We start from the raw sequence: 20,457 nt of genomic DNA, 5'->3' as shown, positions 1-20,457 counted from the left end.
GTTTTGCCTTGCCCTAGGGTAGTGTTTCCTTGGGTCATTGTCTTCACCTGTGTCTTGTTGAGTAGTTTCAGTTCTCGTTAGTGTTATCGTGTCCACCTGTGTCTTGTTTGGGTCTGTGTATATCGGTTCTTGTTTTGTGTAGTGTTTGGCTTGTCCTTTTCCCTTGTTACTGTGAGTATCCTGTCTGTTTCCCTATTATCAAGAATAAACCCCTTTTAACTCTGGCTACCTCTCCTGCATTTGGGTCCATCTCACCGTAACAATATTGACTCCGTTAGGATACTGGGTTATCCTAACACCCAAATGTCTTTAGTAATCTATGTTCAGTAATGGTATACTGCCACTGACGCTATACTTACCACTCCCTCCTCATTTCCCAAAATAACACACATAGCTATTTCCTCAACTCTTTCTGTCAACTCTCGGTGATGCGGCAGTGAGGATGCTGCTGCAACAAGCGAAAAGCTTCCACACAGTAGTTGTAAAACAAAACTTCTGTCTTTCATAGTATCAAAATGTTGCGTGTTGTGGTAGAATCCGCCAAAGGTTTACCAAAAAAGAAGATCGGGAGTCCTGATCCTGTCGCATCTGTTGTTTTTAAAGGTAGGATAAAGTGACTTATCGTGCTTGCTCCATTGTTGGCTAGTTCTTAGTTAATTCTCTAATCTAAGTGGTTTTTATTTATTCTCTGCAACAGATAGTCAAAGAATAACATTTTCTTTATTCCAAAGATAATAATGTAGCCTACCTAAATGAAACGGAGTTAAAATGATTTTTGTGATTTAATGTGTTAGTGACGTTCATATTTGAATTGTTAACATCAATACTCACTGAATGGAAATGATAATTGATTATTTACATGTTTGCAGATGAAAAAAAGAAAACCAAAACAATAAACAATGAATTAAACCCAGTCTGGAATGAGGTATGTCAGATCTCTATCGCTCTTGGGAAAGCCAAGATGTCTTGCATCAAGTTATTCAAATGCTTCAAGTCCCAACATGAATCCTATGTTCATTTCATTTGTTTGCTGAGGGTGTGATAGCCTCCCATTACCAGTTGTTTGAGTTGGCAGTTCCGGAATAATGTTCCACTGTAGCTTTCTATTCATATAATAGATGATTGTTAGTCCTATCATGAACAGTTTATCAAGGCCTCTTTAATTTCACATCTAAAATAGTACTAGCATAATTTATACATGTCTTTTTTGCTTTTTAAACTTTGACTTTTGCTAATTATACATGATCAGCATGTTGTATTGCTGTTGTGTAACTCTCGTGAAATTGCCTGTATAAATATAATGCACCGTTGAGTTTTGTTGTACACATGTCTTACCTCAGGTGCTTGAGTTTGACTTGAAAGGTTCTGCGCTTGACTCGTCATCCTACATCGATGTGATTGTGAAAGACTTTGAGACTCTAGGGAAAGACAAGTGAGTGGTCCCTGGTCATGTCTCATCCTATTCAACCCTAGCACGACGCTATTAAGAAACAGAATAATTAAAGGATTTAAATCTTCCATTATATGCATGGCACAGTCAATCTCCACCCAGCTTAAACAGTGTGTGTGTGTGTAGATGAGTTCAGGCAAGGCTGCAAATCTTGTTAAGACAACTCCAAATCATAATGAGTGGCATGAAGGTTATCATTACAGAGTAACTGGGCTATAAGTCAATACTGTCTGTTAACAACTAGCCTATTACAACCAACCTATTACCACCCATTGTAGGCTAATATGATAGCACCCTAGGTTCCACCATACCCTACTAGTTAAGCAAAATATTTACACATGAAGTTGCTTGCCTAGTGAATGTGAGCTGAGTTTGTGCTTGCCTAGTGAATGTGAGCTGAGTTTGTGCTCTCCAGTCCCTGTACCAGTGTCTCCCACACACCCTGCTCTGCCATGCACAGACTTGCTTGAGCTGAGTGGGAGAGGTGAGCTGTCCCAGTCAGGCCTCTCTGGAGAATGAATCACTGTTTGTTCTCCCAGAAGACGACTCCAGTCCGGGTTAGGAGAGGAAATGCAACAAAGAGAGAGAATGAGATCGTCAGGAGGGCCCACGTTGAGCTAGGATGTACGATGGATTGTGACAGATTTGAGGACATTTTACTTAGAGAGTAACAATGAGATTGAGGCTGTTGCAGTACTAGCTGTAATGTGGAGCATTGGTCTCATTTAGAGCTCAAGCAGCTCTTGCTGTTGCTGTGCTCTGTTGTAGTTTCCATGTAAAGTCACAGAAACATGTGGAACCAATCTGGAGGCTGAACCACGGAAAATGTTTCCATGATGTTTGCTAATTAAAGGGATCAAAGCTTTGTTTACACTGACAAAACTAAAACTCTTGACAAGTTTTCTTGGGGTGAAATGAATTTGATAAAAGTAGCCCATCCCAACTGTACTTCGTGGGGAATACAATCTGTAGTCGAGGGTCCAAGATTTTTTTTGTCTGTGTGGTTTATAACTAAGCTGTGTAATATGAGTCACGTTTTCCATGGGGCTGCCCTGTCTGAATCACACTCTGGTGAATTGAGGGACTGCTGCACTCTGCATAGTTTCCCTGGGACTGTTGTGGTATGGTGTCACCTGTAACCATAGCAACTTTTGAGTGAAAATTATAATCTTATGTTTCCTGGACTTACTCGATTTCAGCAGTATTTTCCCAAATGACCTAGAAAAAGATAGACAAATACCTAGAGAACATTCTTCTGGAACTGCTTTCAGGTATATTGTCATGACAAATCTCTGTATTGTACACGACTGTAGCTCCTGTGTGGAAGTGGTATTTGAGAGAGTGTGTTTATTTTTGACTGGGAATGGCTTTGTTAGCCCTGGGTGGAGGCTAGTCCCAATGGTGAGCACACAGTGCTTTATGCACACAGCATTATACACACACATGCACACACATGCACACGCATACATGAAGAAAAAACACCTCCAATGCCTTGCTTCACCAGTTCTAGGTGGGCTGTCAACATGTTAAACAGGTGGTTCATAACTCAGATATTCCAGATCCCAAAACTGATACCCTTGTTAATATCTCCCTGTGTTAATAAAGTTTTGTGGTGTCCAGGTCACTTACAATATAACCCAGCTAGTCCTATCATGTGCTCAAAAAAGGTAAGTAATCTCATCTTCACTCTGTCTCCTGCAGGCTACTGGGGTCTACGAAAGTCTCTCTGAGAGACCTAGCCACTGGCCAGGTCAAATCCCTCCCATCCAAAAATCTTCCCCTCATCAATGAAAAGGGGCAGGACATTGGAGTAAGTGCTCAAACTTTGTCTCATTGACTCACATGGCCAAAGAGTTCAGTGTAAGCCTTCTTTACATTGAAGATCCTTAAATCAACAAATATGGCAATTGAATTGGATTACAGGCTACAATCGACCTTGTGATTGGGTACGATCCGCCAGCCGGTGCTGTTCCCAATCCTAACAACTCACAGGATGGGACCACAGCAGGGGATGCTGGTATGAAATGTCTGCTCATTAGTTTGTTGTCGAACACAGTTCCCAGAAACTCAACTCCCTGATGTTATCTTCTGTAAGTGTGTCTTCCATGCTGTGTCCCTCAGGGGGTGGAGATGAGGAGGAGAATGTGGACCTGGCTGATGGGGGCCAGCCTGGCTCCTCAGGTGGGGGTTCCTCCCCAGGCCTACCAGGCAACGCCACCCAGGCCATGGTCAGGAGGGCCAGGAACCGTAGCAGACCGCTATCCAACAAACCCCAGGACTTCCAGGTGGGTTGAATTGTACTTGAAGTGAACTTGATTTATGTTGTTACCTTACTTGCAGACGGGAGGAGGCACTTTCATGTGGAGTTGGTTGCAATTTTAGGGGTATGCCATTGATTTAACTGAAAACTGCGTGTTGCAATTGCACTGAATGATGAAATGTCATAAGTGAGAGGATGCACAGATTTGTGTCCAATACCAACCTTTCCTTGACCTCAACTACTGTTAGAACTTGACAACCACTAAATACTGTCAGAACTGTACATGTTCAGTTCCCTATTATCTGCTGCACACTTCTGCACAAAAGGGGCTTTTGCTAAAACAACATTTAACACAATCGGTCACTATTTGTAACACAAAGTTTGATCGACACTGCACTCAATTTGTCTACTTCCAAACTCCTCGTCTTTCCTAACAGATCCGAATCAGGATCATAGAAGGCCGCCAGTTTCCCGGAAACAACATCCAGCCTGTGATCAAGGTCAACGTGTGTGGACAGACCCACCGGACACGGATCAAGAGGGGCAACAACCCATACTTTGATGAGGTCCAGCAGCATCACATGACACCTGACACACACTTGACACACTTATCAAACCTGGTGTTCCCAAGGTTGTGCTAGCCTTCTGAGCTAAAGTCAAGCTTGGGAAATGTTCCTTTTCTTTTTCTCTGGTAAACTCAAATTTGTTTGTTGCCAGATATTCTTCTACAACATCAACATGTTGCCCTCAGAGCTTTTCGACCAGCAAATCAGCATCCGGGTAAGTTCAACGGTAAAATGCTCTAGATGGACGATCCTATACTACTTTATGATTCTCCAGTTCTGATCATTTCCTCACTCTCTTTACAGGTCTACGACTCTTTTTCTCTGAGAGCTGACAGTCTGATGGGAGAGTTCAAGGTACTCTATCTCTCTATTCATTTATCCGTCCATCGCTTTCATCCATCTATTCATTCATCCACCCTTCTCTGAGTTCCCCAATGAGTCTGCTATGTCAATCACCAGATGAGTTCTCAGTTCCTGAGAAACATGACGTTCTGTAACTTGTTCTGTTCTCTCTAGCTGGATGTGGGCTATGTCTATGATGAGCCAGGTGAGTTACATCTCACTACACTGAGTTTGCGTAAGGCTCATTTGCATGAGCTCACATTTTGTTGTTGTGTATATTTAAGTTTGTTTGAGTGTGTGTGTGTGCTAATGTGCATGTGTTCAACCACAGCCCACTCTGTCATGAGGAAATGGCTTCTGCTCAGCGACCCAGATGACTCTAGTTCTGGGGCGAAGGGTTATCTGAAAGTCAGCCTGTTCATTGTGGGGACAGGGGATGAGCCTCCGGTAAGACTGGTTGCTTTAGACCACATGTGTGTGAACTAGCTGTCACACATATATTAGTAAAAACATTGAACATTGACCCTCACCTTCAACCATAGTGTGACACGTGTGTGTGTGTGTCTGCATATTTGTGTGTGTGCGTGTTTTGTGTGTGTGTGTGTCTATAGGCAGAGAAGAGGGAGTCCAACGATGACCAGGATGACATAGAAAGTAACCTCCTCCTCCCTGCAGGGGTCACCTTGCGGTGGATCACCCTGGCTCTCAAGGTGTTCAGAGCTGAGGACATCCCCCAGAGTAAGACACACAGTCACATAAACACACATGCATATACACACATAGTCACAATGTATCCCTTAAAGCCTCAAACCCCCTATTATGTGTGTGCCCATTCTTTATATTTTCTGTGTAGTGGATGATGCATTTATCCAGTCAGTGAAAGAGATCTTTGGAAGAGACTCAGACAAAAAGAACCTGGTCGACCCTTTCCTTGAGGCCCGCTTTGCTGGTAAAAAGGTAGAGTGGCTACTCATTTACTCATGGTATTCATTTAGTATATATTATATTATCCAAAGCATGTACAAATAGTGACTATAGTAAGAACAGCAGATAATGAATAACCACAAGTGCACAGTTCTAACAGTATTGGTGCTGCAGCTGTGTACACAGGTCATCGAGAAGAATGCCAACCCTGAGTGGAACCAGTTACTGAATCTTCAAGTCAAGGTGACAGAGCACAAGGAGCTGTGTCAAGTTTGAGTTATCTCACATTGGCTATAACTAGAGGCCAAAAAGACTTAAAAGTGCTCTATACTGACGACAGAGATCTGTCCGTTTTTCATGAAGTGTTATTTAATAACTTATCGTACCATGTCTTTTTCCCTGCAGTTCCCGTCCATGTGTGAATGCATCAAACTAACAGTCTTCGACTGGTGAGCCAGCTGCATGTCCTCCCTAAACCCTGACAGAGCACAACTTGATTTCTACATTCTTCTTTTTATTAGTGTAAGAGTTAGCAGTGGCCAGTGTGGTATGCAGAACGGATTGTTATCTTCATGTAGTGTTGCTAAGAGCAAGATTTACTGTGGTCCTCCCTTGGGGTGCTGCCTCGAGATTCACTGTGCTGAGCTGACTAGATGACGAGTCTACAGAGTGTGGTTTTGTGGTCAGTGGGGTTGTGTTTCATCCTCATACTGGATGAGTGTGTTTAGTATTTGTGTGTCTGAGATCTTCCTCTGTGTGAGTGTGTGAGTGTGTGTGTGTGTGAGTATGATGAGTGTTGTTTCCTCATGAATGTTTGTGTGCGTCTGCCTCAGTGACAGCTGGATGTGCGTGAGCATGAGTCAGACATAACCCTCCGCTCCCACTCCCTGGCTGGGTTCCTGTTAGCTCGGCCCTGCCCTTAGACAACCCTGGAAAACGTACAGGAAGAGAGGTTAGGACAACTGGGTGTCCCGGCAATGTGTTCAAATCCCATACACGCCCTGATCAGAAGCAGGCCCTGTACCCTAGACAGTGTATGTGGGTTGGTTTCAGATGATTGAATTGGTGTCAAAAAAAATATTTAAATAATGCTGTTTTTCTTGCCTCTCATTCATGGCAGATCTTCAAATGTGTTTGGATTTTAGGGTCTACAGTTAAGTGTGTAGAGGCTAGTGTGTAGAGGCTAGTGTGTAGAGGCTAGTGTCTAGCGTAGGGGCCAGGGTTTGTTGTGGACTCGGACCATACTTTAACCCTGGCCAGTGACTGTTAATGTGCAAATTCCATGTTTTCCTTGTTTCTGTGATTGTGCAGGGATCGTCTTACCAGGAATGATGCTATTGGCACCACTTATCTGAACCTGGCCAAGATTGCCTCTTCTGGAGGAGAAATAGAAGGTAAGGCAGAATGATGGTCTTGGTAGTCCTCTATTCTAATCTTGTCTACTCTTTTACTCATATGTTCCTTCTTTCTGTCTCTTTCTTATTTTATGGTCTTTTTCTCTCTCTTTCTCTCCCTTTTTCTGTGTCTTTCTCGCTCGCCCTGATTTTCTACTTCTAAATCTCTTTATCTTCTCAAGTTGAACAGTTTTAAACATTGGGTGACCTTGTTATCCAGTCCATGTACTTTGTTCTTTCTCCTGGTGTAGATGAACATGCAGGATATGGGGCCAATAACGAATATAAAGGTTGATTTGAAATTGATTTGGTTCATAATTTGAGAATATGTATGTTTGGCATGGCATGCATTTGTTAATAAAGGTCCACTGCCACGACACTCAAGCCTGTATACACAGTGATTAAACAGACACTGATACACAGTAGGTGTTATTACAGATCTTTCGAAAAGGGCGTTCCTCACCACAGGTGTTGAAGTCTAAAGCTTATACTAGTCTACATCTAACGTCTAGTGTTTTTGACTACTGTCACTAATACAATTTATTATTACTAGACTATTATTACAGGATGATGTTGGTGTAGTTGTTCTGAACGTGTCATTGGACCTTTAAGCAATATTATTAACCCTGTGTGTCTAACCCTACCCCTGCCATGCTATAGCTTTTGCTTGGGAAAAAAAACATTTGCATGTGCTTTGAAATGATAACAGCAAACCTCTCTCATTGTCTTCATGAATGAAGTCTTTATCAGTCACCTGGCCCCTTTTACAAACCAAATTCAATGTAAGATTATATATAACGTTGTTAATAGTAAAATGGGTCAGGTCTAACCTGCGTGTCTAGGAACCCATGCCAAGCAGTCCTGCCAGTCAAAGCACTGACTCCCTAGCTCATCTGCCTGGGCTCACCTGTTGTCTGCTGCGGCGTTCCTCCACAGGAAAGACGGGGGAGTCTGAGGTGGGCTTCCTGCCTGCGTTCGGCCCCTCCTACGTCAACCTTTATGGGAGCCCTCGAGAGTTCAGCGGTCTCCCTGACCCTTATGAGGACCTCAACTTCGGCAAGGTCTGCCGTCGTCCTGTCGCCTGTATTAAACACCAATCCTTATGTGTAAACCTGACCATCCCTGTAGTCTACCATTACTGAAGAATATTTTATTTTGCTTGTTAATGTTGTTTCCAGGGAGAAGGAGTGGCCTATCGGGGAAGGGTCCTGGTTGAACTCACTACTAAACTAGAAGGCAAGCCAGACAAGCCTGTGGACAGCATCTCCAGTGATGACATACTGGTGGTCCAGGTACTGTACCCTGGTTTCCCTGGCCACTAACACTATGATGTTGCTGTGGAAGTGTGGAGCCATTGGTGGTTTGAACTCATGTAACTGTTAATGTACAGAGGAGCTGAATAAGTTGACAGTGACTCAGGGCTGATCTGGAACTTTACTCTTGCCTACCCTCCTCGTTTCTCTCTCCATCAGAAGTACCAGCGGAGAAGGAAGTTCTGTCTGTGTGCCGTGTTCCACAGCGCCAGCATGCTGCAGGAACCGGGAGAGCCAATCCAGTTTGAGGTCAGTATCGGTAACTACGGCAACAAACTGGACACCACCTGCAAACCCCTGGCCTCCACGACCCAGTACAGCTGTGCTGTGTTTGACGGTGAGGGACCACAATGCTGGCTTCAGTTTCATCAAACAACATCAAACATTTCATGGGAGGAAAATAACAGTTATGCATGTGATATCCCCCAAAACCACAATGTATTACACCATGTCAGTTGTCCTGTGCTGTCGGTTGTAGGAACATCCATAGCTTTAACAATCAATCCCCCCCTCCTCCAACCATCCCTCAGTTTAAGACAGTCCAATCACTTTCAAATCTCAAACCCAGAGACTGTCCAATGGAGGTACTGATTCAGTCTGTGTCTATCTCTCAGGTAACCACTACTACTACCTTCCGTGGGCAGACACTAAGCCTGTGGTGGTGGTGACGTCCTTCTGGGAGGACATCAGCCATCGTCTGGACGCTGTCAACATCATCCTGCACATCGCGGACCGCCTGGTAAGGCCAGATGTTATACATAATTCATCCACATCATGCAGCACTCACAATTCAAATAATTGGATGGTAATGAAAGGAATTACATAGATTTAGTGGCTATTGATCTATAATGTATTATGACCTTGTGAAACAGAAAAAAACCAAACAAAAACATGCGCACACTATTCTCTGTTTTCAGCAATCCAACATCAGTGCGATGAAAACGGCCATGTTGGCTAAGATGCCCGACACTCAACTGGCAGAGATCTGGTTGAAGCTAGTCAGCCAGCTCATTGATGATATGGAGAGGTAAACCCACATCTCTAACAGGAAGTAGCTGGTGGAAGAGCAAGACCATCTGTCGTTGTTTACAAATCACCTGTACAAGGGCCACTATGTTGCAATTTCAGCACCATAAACAGTAAAAAGCTTACCATGTTTTTACTTGATGTGACATAGTTAGCCATGTAGCGATGCTACGTTGATGCTATTGTCTCTGTCCCAGTGTTCATATGCCAGAGCTGGAGGGCAAACCCAACCTGACTGCCCTGGACCTCCAGATCAAGAAGCTGAGAGACAGTGCCATGGCAACCATATTGGACGGAGCGAGGTGTATGAGAGAGGAAGCTGTGGAGATCCGAGACACCCTGGGAGACATTGAGGCCTGGCTGGAGAAACTCAGCCAGCTGGCTGATGAGGTAGGAGGAGCTTAAAGGACTCCTGGTTAAAAGTAGTCTCGCCAGTGGTGTAGATAATGGGGTGTTGAGGAAAGCCACATCTCTTTGGTGTGATGTTCCAGCCTCAGAACAGCATGCCAGACGTGATCGTGTGGATGCTGAGAGGAGAGAAGAGGGTGGCCTACAGCCGTGTCCCTGCTCACCAGCTGCTCTACTCCACACACAGCCAGGAAGCCTGTGGACAGCACTGCGGACGCACACAGACCATCTTGATGAAGGTGCTGGAGGGAGCAGTCATTTCTCCATGATTTAGGTCGTGATTTTAATCTTGGATCTAATCTCAATGCTGAATTTGTTTCATGTTCTGGTTCAGTATCCCATGGATAAGAACAAGGGTCTGAAGGTTCCAGTGCAGGTTCGGGTCAACATGTGGCTGGGCCTGTCTGCTCACGAGAAGAAGTTCAATGCTTACTCAGAAGGCACCTTCAGTGTATTCGCTGAACTGGTAGGCTTCTGTTGAAAATGCAACATTTTATTGGTGACTGACTACAACTGTCAAGACGAAAGTAAAAATCCCAACGGCAGTTGTGAACCTGTGAATGTTGGTGTCTGTGGTAGTATGAGAACCAGGCGGAGATGTTTGGGAAGTGGGGCACCACGGCCCTGGTGGGACGTTACAAGTTTTCTGATGTGACGGGCAAGCTGAAGCTGAAGCAGGAGTTCTTCATGCCGCCCCCAGGCTGGGAGTGGGAGGGGGACTGGTTCATAGACCCAGAGAAGGGGTGAGTAGCACTACCCTCGCCGATGGCTTTGTCTGGCTTTAGGTGTCGAATATTTGCTACCCACTGTTCTGCAATGGTTTGGATGTTTTTGGCACAAACAGAGTGGAACAGAGATTATGGAGACCTGGCCAATGTTAGAATGAGTCTCAGTATACAGTAGTTTTAGACAATTATAGGAAGTCAACTAGTTCTGCCCCTTCCCTCTGTCCATTGCGATATCAGCTGGCAAACTTACAGCTTGCTGACATTGCTGCCAAGGTACACCCTTCAGATGGAACCTGTGCCAGCCTGTACAGAACCAGGCACGCTCAGAACCAGATTTATTTTGCCAACTGTTGAGGGAATAAGCTCTTCATAATACATCCAAATCTTTCACCCTACCCTCTCCACCCTCCATCTTGCTTACACCAACAGTGTGTGTTCTTTCTAAGTCGGGTGTAAAAGATCTCCATGTTTGTGTGTGTGCTAGGCTGTTGACAGAGGCGGATGCCGGACACACAGAGTTCCTGGACGAGGTCTATCAGAATGAGACCCGCTTCCCTGGAGGAGACTGGAAGCCTGCTGCAGAGCCCTACACTGATGTGGTAAGAGATACACACACACACACATATGCATGCACATGTTTTGGCATGCATTTACATTCTCCCTGACTGTGTGTGTGTGTGTAGAATGGGGAGAAGACCCAGAGTCCAGGGGAGATTGAGTGCCCAGCAGGCTGGACCTTGCAAGATGAGTGGACTGTAGATGACAACAGAGCCGTTGATGAGAAAGGTGTCATGTTTAATCTCTCTTTGTGTCGTTTTATCTCCTTCCAACAAGTCAACTGAACACTTCTCATTTCATTATCTCATGATGCCGTTACATGTATAAATGCTGCCCCCTGCAGGTTGGGAGTATGGTGTGACCATCCCTCCGGATAACAAGCCCAAGTCCTGGGTTCCTGCTGAGAAGGTCTACCATGTCCACCGCAGGAGGAGGCTGGTCAGGCCCCGGAGCAGGACGGCCGGCCCCCCTGGGGGATCGCCCACGGAGGTCAGCACAGGACAAATGATTCAGTACTCTCTGAAGAAGGCCAAGCAATGACCAGCGCTGCAAACTACTAATGTTGCCATGACATTCATCCCACAGCGACGGATCCAAGGAGACCCAGAGGGCTGGGAGTTCTCATCCCTGATTGGCTGGAAGTTCCACAGGAAGCAGCGCTCATCGGACACGTTCCGTCGCCGGCGTTGGAGGAGGAAGATGGCACCTGCCAACACCCTCGGAGCCGCTGCCATATTTAAACTGGAGGGGGCGCTGGTGGGCACTGCTCGCTTTCTAAATGAAGAACATTCCTTATCTGTAGACAACCCTTTATACATTGGGACTTTGGACCACATCATGATCCCTCCAAAGATCACATTCCCAAGTTCAGTCCATATTATAGTTATTATCAAGGACGTTTTTGTAAATAAGGACTGGTTGTGTGTGTCTCCAGGGGATTGACACAGATGAGAAAGGCCAGAAGACTGATGCTACCAAGCTGTTTGGAGCCAACACACCCACTGTGTCCTGCTCTTTCGACAGTGAGTGACTCAACTACTCTGTACAGCATGTCTCAACAACAATGGTGCCAAAATAGAAAAACACCTTTGACATAATGCTGTTCTATCCTGAAGGGTCCTATCGCTATCACTTGAGAGTCTATGTGTACCAGGCCAAGAACCTAGTGGCCATGGACAAAGACAGCTTCTCTGGTAAGCTTTAGCATTTCCTCACAAAGACAGATATAACTTCCAGTATAACAAATACCGATGTGAGTGATGGCAAGAAAACATCTTGTATATAGTAACAACAGTGCTAATGGCTAACCCGTCATTGTGCCCTGGCTCGTAGACCCGTACGCCCACGTGTCCTTCCTGCATGTCAGTCAGTCCACGGAGAAGCTGTCAGCCACGCTGAACCCCACCTGGGACCAGACCCTCCTCTTCCACGACGTGGAGATCCACGGCGACCCCGACACCATCGCCCAGAACCCCCCCAAGGTGGTCCTCGAGCTGTACGACAACGACCAAGTGGTGGGTGGGAAAGGACACACAACACGACACACACGTACAGACAAACGCACTGTGTGTCTGCTTGTGTGTTTAGTGTGCATGTGTCGTTGTCTTTTCCCCAGGGTAAGGATGAACTGCTGGGCAGGACTGTGTGTGCCCCGCTGGTGAAGTTGAATGCGGGCATGGATCAGGTACCCAAGCTGCTGTGGCAGCCCGTCATGCAGAGAGGCCAGCCAGCAGGGGATGTTCTGGTGGCAGCTGAACTCATACTGAAGGACAAGGTACTGGGCTCTGGAGAGAAAACATCTGGCTCTTATACTGTAGCAGCTGAACGCTATAGCAAGGGATGGTTGAAGCAGAAAGAAGCCTTTGACCAATAAAGGTGTGGGGAAAGATGTTTAAATCTACGTTCTTCCTCTCTCGCTCCAGGGGAATGAGACGGAGCTTCCCCTGGTTCCTCCCAGGAGAGGGGAGAACCTCTACATGGTTCCTCAGGGCATCCGGCCGGTGGTGCAGCTCACCGCTATCGAGGTACGTCGTCTCCCCCAGTGTCAACACCTCACATTGGGCACACTGTAGATTATGACTGAGCAAACTCATCCATCCAAATATTCTCTCTGTGTCTCTGTCTCTCTGTCTCTCTCTCTGGGTTCTGGTCGCAGATCCTGGCGTGGGGTCTGCGTAACATGAAGACGTACCAGCTGGCCACGGTGTGCTCTCCCAGCCTGGTGGTGGAGTGTGGGGGCGAGAGGGTGGAGTCTGTCGTCATCAAGAACATCAAGAAGAGCCCCAACTTCCCAGGATCTGTCCTTATCATCAAAGCGGTAAAGGGCCCAGCTTCCCAGTGCATGTGTGTGTCTGTGTGACAGAGAAAGAAACAACGAAAGGCATTGAGATGTACTGTACTCTGCGTCGTTTTAATGAACTTGGTCTGCTTTCAGCTCCTTCCTAAAGATGAGATGTACACTCCTCCCATCGTGCTGAAGGTGATCGACCACCGTCCTTTCGGCAGGAAGCCGGTGGTGGGACAGTGTACCATCAGCAACCTGTCCGACTTCCGCTGTGACCCCTATGTCGCCAGGGCTGAGGTCGCCATGTCATCCAAAAGTAAACACATTCTTCAGCATGCAACACTAAGGGACACTACTGAAAATTGTGACTTGTAAATCCTAAATATTTCAGATCCCACACAAACATGAGTTCAGTCCAGTGCAGCTCAAATAGAGTGTTAAAAAAGTGTGTGTGTGTGACAGTGGCTCTGATGATGGCTGCCCCACCCAGAGATGTCTCCATTCACATGGGTGACAGGGGACCCCTGCTGGAGGATCAGGTACAGTGCACTCTTAGTCCCTAAACCACAGACAAGATTCATCTTAACCCTAACACATCCACAATGGTTCCTTTCAGTTTCAATGTCTTATTTAACCAGTGTGATCTGACTTTCATGAGTAGCATCTGGATTCATTAGACATCAGTGTTATGTTAATGGTATGAGGTTGTACCCTCTTGGGCTAAAACACTTTGGTATGTATCAAAAGATCATTTGACAGTGGTCACTCTGACTTGCAGTTTTCATTCAGTTTGTCGGCTGCCATCCACAAATTGGCCAGCCCTAACATTCGTCTTGTACGTATGAAAGTATATTATTGGTCAATTCTTTAGATGAACCAATGACACTGCAGGGTTAAGGGAGCATGTCTTTACAAATTGTATTTTCAATAAAATCATCTTGAAATCAGTGAGATCAGTTGCTACTATTCCATAATTACTCTCTTTAATTTGGGGCCACTGTAATGATTTATATTGTATTTTTATGTGCCACTTTCATGCATTGGAATTTTTAGTGATCCTAAAGATTTTCCAATCATAGAATCATATTATATTTACTTGTTACATTCACACCTCCATTTTCCATCTCCAGCATCGCTAATAATCAGAAAGGGATTTTTATAATAATATTAATATCTTGTTTTGTTTTCCGTTGCATTCCGTCCTACTTGTCCCCACAGCATGCTGAGAAGGTGAGAACACTTCACAACCCCATCGCATCTGTCCCATGGCACTATGTAACAACCCCATCGCATCTGTCCCATGGCACTATGTAACAACCCCATCGCATCTGTCCCATGGCACTATGTAACAACCCCATCGCATCTGTCCCATGGCACTATGTAACAACCCCATCGCATCTGTCCCATGGCACTATGTAACAACCCCATCGCATCTGTCCCATGGCACTATGTAACAACCCCATCGCATCTGTCCCATGGCACTATGTAACAACCCCATCGCATCTGTCCCATGGCACTATGTAACAACCCCATCGCATCTGTCCCATGGCACTATGTAACAACCCCATCGCATCTGTCCCATGGCACTATGTAACAACCCCATCGCATCTGTCCCATGGCACTATGTAACAACCCCATCGCATCTGTCCCATGGCACTATGTAACAACCCCATCGCATCTGTCCCATGGCACTATGTAACAACCCCATCGCATCTGTCCCATGGCACTATGTAACAACCCCATCGCATCTGTCCCATGGCACTATGTAACAACCCCATCGCATCTGTCCCATGGCACTATGTAACAACCCCATCGCATCTGTCCCATGGCACTATGTAACAACCCCATCGCATCTGTCCCATGGCACTATGTAACAACCCCATCGCATCTGTCCCATGGCACTATGTAACAACCCCATCGCATCTGTCCCATGGCACTATGTAACAACCCCATCGCATCTGTCCCATGGCACTATGTAACAACCCCATCGCATCTGTCCCATGGCACTATGTAACAACCCCATCGCATCTGTCCCATGGCACTATGTAACAACCCCATCGCATCTGTCCCATGGCACTATGTAACAACCCCATCGCATCTGTCCCATGGCACTATGTAACAACCCCATCGCATCTGTCCCATGGCACTATGTAACAACCCCATCGCATCTGTCCCATGGCACTATTTAACAACCCCATCGCATCTGTCCCATGGCACTATGTAACAACCCCATCGCATCTGTCCCATGGCACTATTTAACAACCCCATCGCATCTGTCCCATGGCACTATGTAACAACCCCATCGCATCTGTCCCATGGCACTATGTAACAACCCCATCGCATCTGTCCCATGGCACTATTTAACAACCCCATCGCATCTGTCCCATGGCACTATTTAACAACCCCATCGCATCTGTCCCATGGCACTATGTAACAACCCCATCGCATCTGTCCCATGGCACTATGTAACAACCCCATCGCATCTGTCCCATGGCACTATTTAACAACCCCATCGCATCTGTCCCATGGCACTATTTAACAACGCGCAAGGATATAGTCCACTCTAAAGTGTCAACACTTTATAGTGTTGACACTTTTTGACACTCCCATTACAGGAGAAGGAGCTGGTCGACTGGTGGAGCAAATTATACGCCTCCATAGGAGAGCAAGAGAAATGTGGTCCCTACCTGGAGAAAGGCTACGACACCTTGAAGGTAACCCTTTGACCTCATTCGGACAGGTTTCTATGAATCATGAATGTATCGTTCTGCTCAACATGAGCCGTGTCATCCCTCAGGTGTATGACTGTGAGCTGGAGCAGGTCCCAGAGTTCCAAGGGCTGACAGACTTCTGCAGCACCTTCAAGCTGCACAGAGGCAAGAACGAGGATGGAGTGGACGACCCCACCGTGGTCGGAGAATTCAAGGTGGAGAGAAGTATTCCTTCACAGCAGTGTCTATTGAATTGAAAACCTCTAGCGCCATCTAGCGGTGGTGTCTATGCATTGACACATTGCACCTTGCAGAATGTAATACCATCACAACGTGTGTGTGTGCGCCTCTGTGGTTCCAGGGTTCGTTTAAGTTGTACCCACTGTCAGACGACCCTGGCATAGCTCCTCCTCCTCGCCAGTTCCGTGAGCTGCCAGACAGCGGGCCGCAGGAGTGCCTGGTCAGGATCTACATCATCAGGGGCATCGACCTGCAGCCTAAAGACAACAACGGCATGGTGTGACACACACACACACACACACACTGGCATGCATACTGTACACACATAGTTACATTAGACACATGCATGGTTATGGAAATGTAGATAAGGCAGCATACATGTTTTGAAGTTGTTTGCTGACGTTTAGCACTCTCTTCACAGTGTGATCCGTACATCAAGATCGCATTAGGAAAGAGGAGCGTTGATGACAGAGATAACTACCTACCCAACAACACCAACCCTGTGTTCGGAAAGTAAGCCTTCTAAGCAGCTGTGAAACCAAGGATTTAAACCCATGCAGAAGACATGCACATCATAAAAACCCTTATCGCAAAACCAACCTGCATCTTCCTTGTCCCTCCTCTCCCTCCGTGGGCAGGATGTTCGAGCTGAGCTGCTTCCTGCCTCAAGACAAGGACCTGAAGATCTCTGTGTACGACTACGATCTGCTGACTCGTGATGAGAAGGTCGGCGAGACGGTGATCGACCTGGAGAATCGATTCCTTTCTCGTTTCGGTTCCTACTGTGGTCTGCCGCAGACCTACTGCCTGTAAGTACCTCCAAGTACACAGAGAGAGAGACCTGGAAAAACCACTAGACTCTTCCTCGTCCCTATAAACTATATTGCTTTGATGGATTTGTTAAACCTAGAAATGATCTAGGAGTTACAACTTCACTACCCTTCCTGTCACATGTGCTTGGCAATGCTTTTCTTGAAATTCCCTTTGATTGGCTTTGATTGCTATTAAACAGGACAGGGATCAACCAATGGCGTGACCAGATGAAGCCATCTCAAATCCTCCAGAACCTGGCTCGTCTCAAGGGAATCCCCCCTCCCAGGACGGAGGACAATGGAAACACTCTGAAGTTCCACGGCCAGGAGTACCGCCTGGAAGAGTTTGGTGAGGCTACTTCCATCACATGCTGTCCAGCCCTGTCATTTTATCTTATCTGTTGACTTCATAAAACGAGCATCTTGGTAAATGGAGAAAATATTGTACAGTGGTGTTGTGTCCTTGTGTCTTCTAATATCGTCTTGAACTTGAAATATCCAGAGGCTAACAAGAAGATCCACCAGCACCTGGGCCCACCTAATGAGAGGATCTGTCTGCACGTACTCAAGAAACAGACTCTGGTACCAGAGCATGTGGAGAGCAGAACACTTTACAGCAGCTTCCAGCCTACTCTCTCTCAGGTTAGAACACTTTACAGCAGCTTCCAGCCTACTCTCTCTCAGGTTAGAACACTTTACAGCAGCTTCCAGCCTACTCTCTCTCAGGTTAGAACACTTTACAGCAGCTTCCAGCCTACTCTCTCTCAGGTTAGAACACTGTACAGCAGCTTCCAGCCTACTCTCTCTCAGGTTAGAACACTGTACAGCAGCTTCCAGCCTACTCTCTCTCAGGTTAGAACACTGTACAGCAGCTTCCAGCCTACTCTCTCTCAGGTTAGAACACTGTACAGCAGCTTCCAGCCTACTCTCTCTCTCTCAGGTTAGGTACCTACAGGACTCAAACTGACTAATGTGTTAGGAGCTCACAACTGACATTCATCCTGCCTCTTTAGGGAAAACTCCAAATGTGGGTGGACATTTTCCCCAAAAGTCTGGGTCCTCCTGGGCCTCCTTTCGACATATTTCCACGCAAGGCGAAAAAGTGAGCAGTGCTGTTGCTTTTCATTTTCACAAGAGACCATTTCTGAATGCATATCATTCCGTTGTTCGAAGGCCTGCTCACATTAACTCTGTACGCCTCATCAGATATTTCCTTCGAGCCATTATCTGGAACACAACAGAAGTGATCTTGGATGAGACCAGCATCACTGGCGAGAACATGAGTGACATCTATGTTAAAGGGTGAGCAAAACAGAAAAACACATTTGCAATACAAGTGATGCTGGGTTGAGAAAAAATAAGGATACTTATAATGTGTAATCGTCATGCAAGCTGGATGCCAGGCATGGAGGAGGACAAGCAGAAGACAGACGTTCACTACAGGTCTCTAGATGGAGACGGGAACTTTAACTGGAGGTTTGTTTTTGAGTTCGAGTACCTGCCTGCTGAGCAGCTGTGTCTGGTCTCCAAGAAGGTGAGCGACTGCAACGGAAGCTTCATCCAGCCAAATAAAGGCTTCTCAGTTGTTGTAATGTTTGGTTTTTAATGTATGCTCAACGTTCTGTCCTTAGGAGCACTTCTGGAGTCTTGACAAAACTGAGTTCCGTACCCCCCCAAAGTTGATTGTTCAAATATGGGACAACGATAAGTTCTCATTAGATGATTACCTAGGTGAGATCTTTTAAATATCTTTTTTTCCCCCATGTAATTAAAGTTAAAACTTGGACAATGTTGAAAATGTTGCAACAACATCTCAGGCACGGTGGAGCTGGACCTGCGGAACCTGGTGCCACCCGCCAAGATGCCAGCAAAGTGCTCTCTGGAAATGATGGATGGGAAACAAGGGGTGCAGTCCAAGACTGATCTGTCCGCCTCACTGTTCGCCCAGCACTCTGTCAGGGGCTGGTGGCCCTGCTTCATAGAGCAGGATGGCAAGAAGGTCATAGGAGTAAGTAGGGCTGGAGCAGGGTGAAGCTCATCTGAGGCTTTGATCAAACATTCAGCAGTTAACTGTGTCAGTTTTGTGTGTGTGTGTGTGTGTGTGTGTGTGTGTGTGTGTGTGTGTGTGTGTGTGTGTGTGTGTGTGTGTGTGTGTGTGTGTGTGTGTGTGTGTGTGTGTGTGTGTGTGTGTGTGTGTGTGTGTGTGTGTGTGTGTGTGTGTGTGTGTGTGTGTGTGTGTGTGTGTGTGTGTGTGTGTGTGTGTGTGTGTGTGTGTGTGTGTGTGTGTGTGTGTGTGTGTGTGTGTGTGTGTGTGTGTGTGTGTGTGTGTGTGTGTGTGTGTGTGTGTGTGTGTAGGGGAAGGTAGAGATGACTCTTGAGATCATCAGTGAGAAGGACGTGGATGAGAAACCTGCTGGAAAGGGGAGAGATGAACCCAACATGAACCCCAAGCTGGACTTTCCCAAGTAAGAGATCAACACTGTCCTCACTAGGAGGCCCATTCACTTGTTGTATACACATTTACGTGTGTGAAACATAACCATCTGATAGACTGACACTGGGAGATGTAACTGCTTCAGCTCAAATAAGACAGTTGGTACAAAATCAGAAGTGTGAACGTTATATCTATTCTCATGTAATAACCCTGACCCCCAGGCGACCAGACACTTCATTCTTCTGGTTCACCAACCCCTGTAAGACCATGAAGTTCATTGTGTGGCGCAGGTTCAAGTGGATCTTCATTGGTCTGATCATACTGATCATAGTGCTGCTCTTCCTTGCTATCTTGCTCTACTCACTGCCGGTAAGGAAGGACTGAGGGGAGGAGATAAATGAAATACTAGTTTCTGTGGTTACTATTGTTTCTGTAGCAACCACATTATGTGCTTGTGACAAACATCATGACAAACTGATTTTGTCTCTCATTTCAGAACTACATATCAATGAAGATTGTGAAGCCATTCCAGTGAGGGGAAACTTCTCAAGACAACATGAGATCTTATTTCATGTGTCTAGATTATAGACCAAAGAAAGTTCAGACAAAAGTCCTACATTGTGTTTGCAACCAGACTATGGGAGTGACAATATATGAAAAAAATTGTTATTTGACATGTTGAACAAAGATTTCTACTGCATCTTGCACTTATTAGAAACAATTTTACGATATGTGTTTTACATTCCTATGTTCACAGTTATGTCTGTTTAATGTCTTTTAAAAGGATCACGTCATCAAAATACTGAATGCACTTAAAAAATATATATTTTATTCATACGTAATGTGAGAAAATATGGGGTAAAATAAAGACGACCTACTTGGAAAATGTGCACAGTTGTGTTTATTACATGTCTAGTTACAAAATAAGTCAAAGTTCTCCCTTTGTAGTTCTTATTTTCCTTGGATTGAAAAATTATGACAAAATTTCAAAGAATGATGACAACATT

At 45.7% G+C, this 20,457-nt stretch overlaps 1 protein-coding gene across 5 annotated transcripts; it reads left to right on the top strand.

The window, feature by feature from the left end:
* The first annotated feature begins 382 nt into the window (after positions 1-382).
* LOC124475215 (myoferlin-like) lies at positions 383-20,340 on the top strand. 5 transcript variants are annotated; one of them, XM_047031628.1, is made up of 54 exons: positions 383-603; positions 870-925; positions 1,341-1,432; positions 3,152-3,260; positions 3,374-3,467; positions 3,572-3,735; positions 4,148-4,276; positions 4,428-4,490; positions 4,580-4,630; positions 4,793-4,823; positions 4,950-5,065; positions 5,230-5,356; positions 5,472-5,575; positions 5,717-5,785; positions 5,948-5,991; positions 6,854-6,936; positions 7,188-7,226; positions 7,873-7,997; positions 8,115-8,228; positions 8,409-8,586; positions 8,864-8,988; positions 9,167-9,276; positions 9,473-9,665; positions 9,767-9,922; positions 10,018-10,149; positions 10,263-10,426; positions 10,896-11,010; positions 11,095-11,197; positions 11,313-11,458; positions 11,555-11,725; positions 11,904-11,991; positions 12,085-12,162; positions 12,302-12,483; positions 12,585-12,743; positions 12,892-12,993; positions 13,125-13,286; positions 13,404-13,569; positions 13,716-13,792; positions 14,472-14,483; positions 15,869-15,967; positions 16,051-16,179; positions 16,326-16,481; positions 16,626-16,717; positions 16,843-17,013; positions 17,217-17,365; positions 17,519-17,658; positions 18,030-18,118; positions 18,223-18,318; positions 18,409-18,550; positions 18,648-18,747; positions 18,834-19,024; positions 19,372-19,481; positions 19,672-19,819; positions 19,947-20,340. In XM_047031628.1, exons 1-54 carry the CDS (start codon positions 516-518, stop codon positions 19,983-19,985), a joined length of 6,168 nt encoding a protein of 2,055 aa, XP_046887584.1. In that variant the 5' UTR covers positions 383-515; the 3' UTR covers positions 19,986-20,340. The 5 variants fall into 5 exon arrangements, with proteins under 5 accessions (XP_046887584.1, XP_046887586.1, XP_046887585.1 ...); XM_047031630.1 differs by lacking the exon at positions 7,188-7,226; XM_047031629.1 differs by lacking the exon at positions 14,472-14,483.
* Positions 20,341-20,457: the final 117 nt, after the last annotated feature.

This window comes from Hypomesus transpacificus, chromosome 13 (assembly GCF_021917145.1).
Source record: "Hypomesus transpacificus isolate Combined female chromosome 13, fHypTra1, whole genome shotgun sequence".
NCBI lineage: Eukaryota > Metazoa > Chordata > Actinopteri > Osmeriformes > Osmeridae > Hypomesus > Hypomesus transpacificus.
This window is presented reverse-complemented; position numbering and strand designations above follow the sequence as displayed.

Excerpts from the sequence above, each read along its gene's own strand:
- LOC124475215 (XM_047031628.1), top strand. The coding sequence starts at position 516 with ATGTTGCGTGTTGTGGTAGAATCCGCCAAAGGTTTACCAAAAAAGAAG. Across the intron at positions 3,468-3,571 it reads GACCACAGCAGGGGATGCTG|GGGGTGGAGATGAGGAGGAG; the intron begins GTATGAAATGTC and ends TGTGTCCCTCAG. Across the intron at positions 5,357-5,471 it reads AGCTGAGGACATCCCCCAGA|TGGATGATGCATTTATCCAG; the intron begins GTAAGACACACA and ends TTTTCTGTGTAG.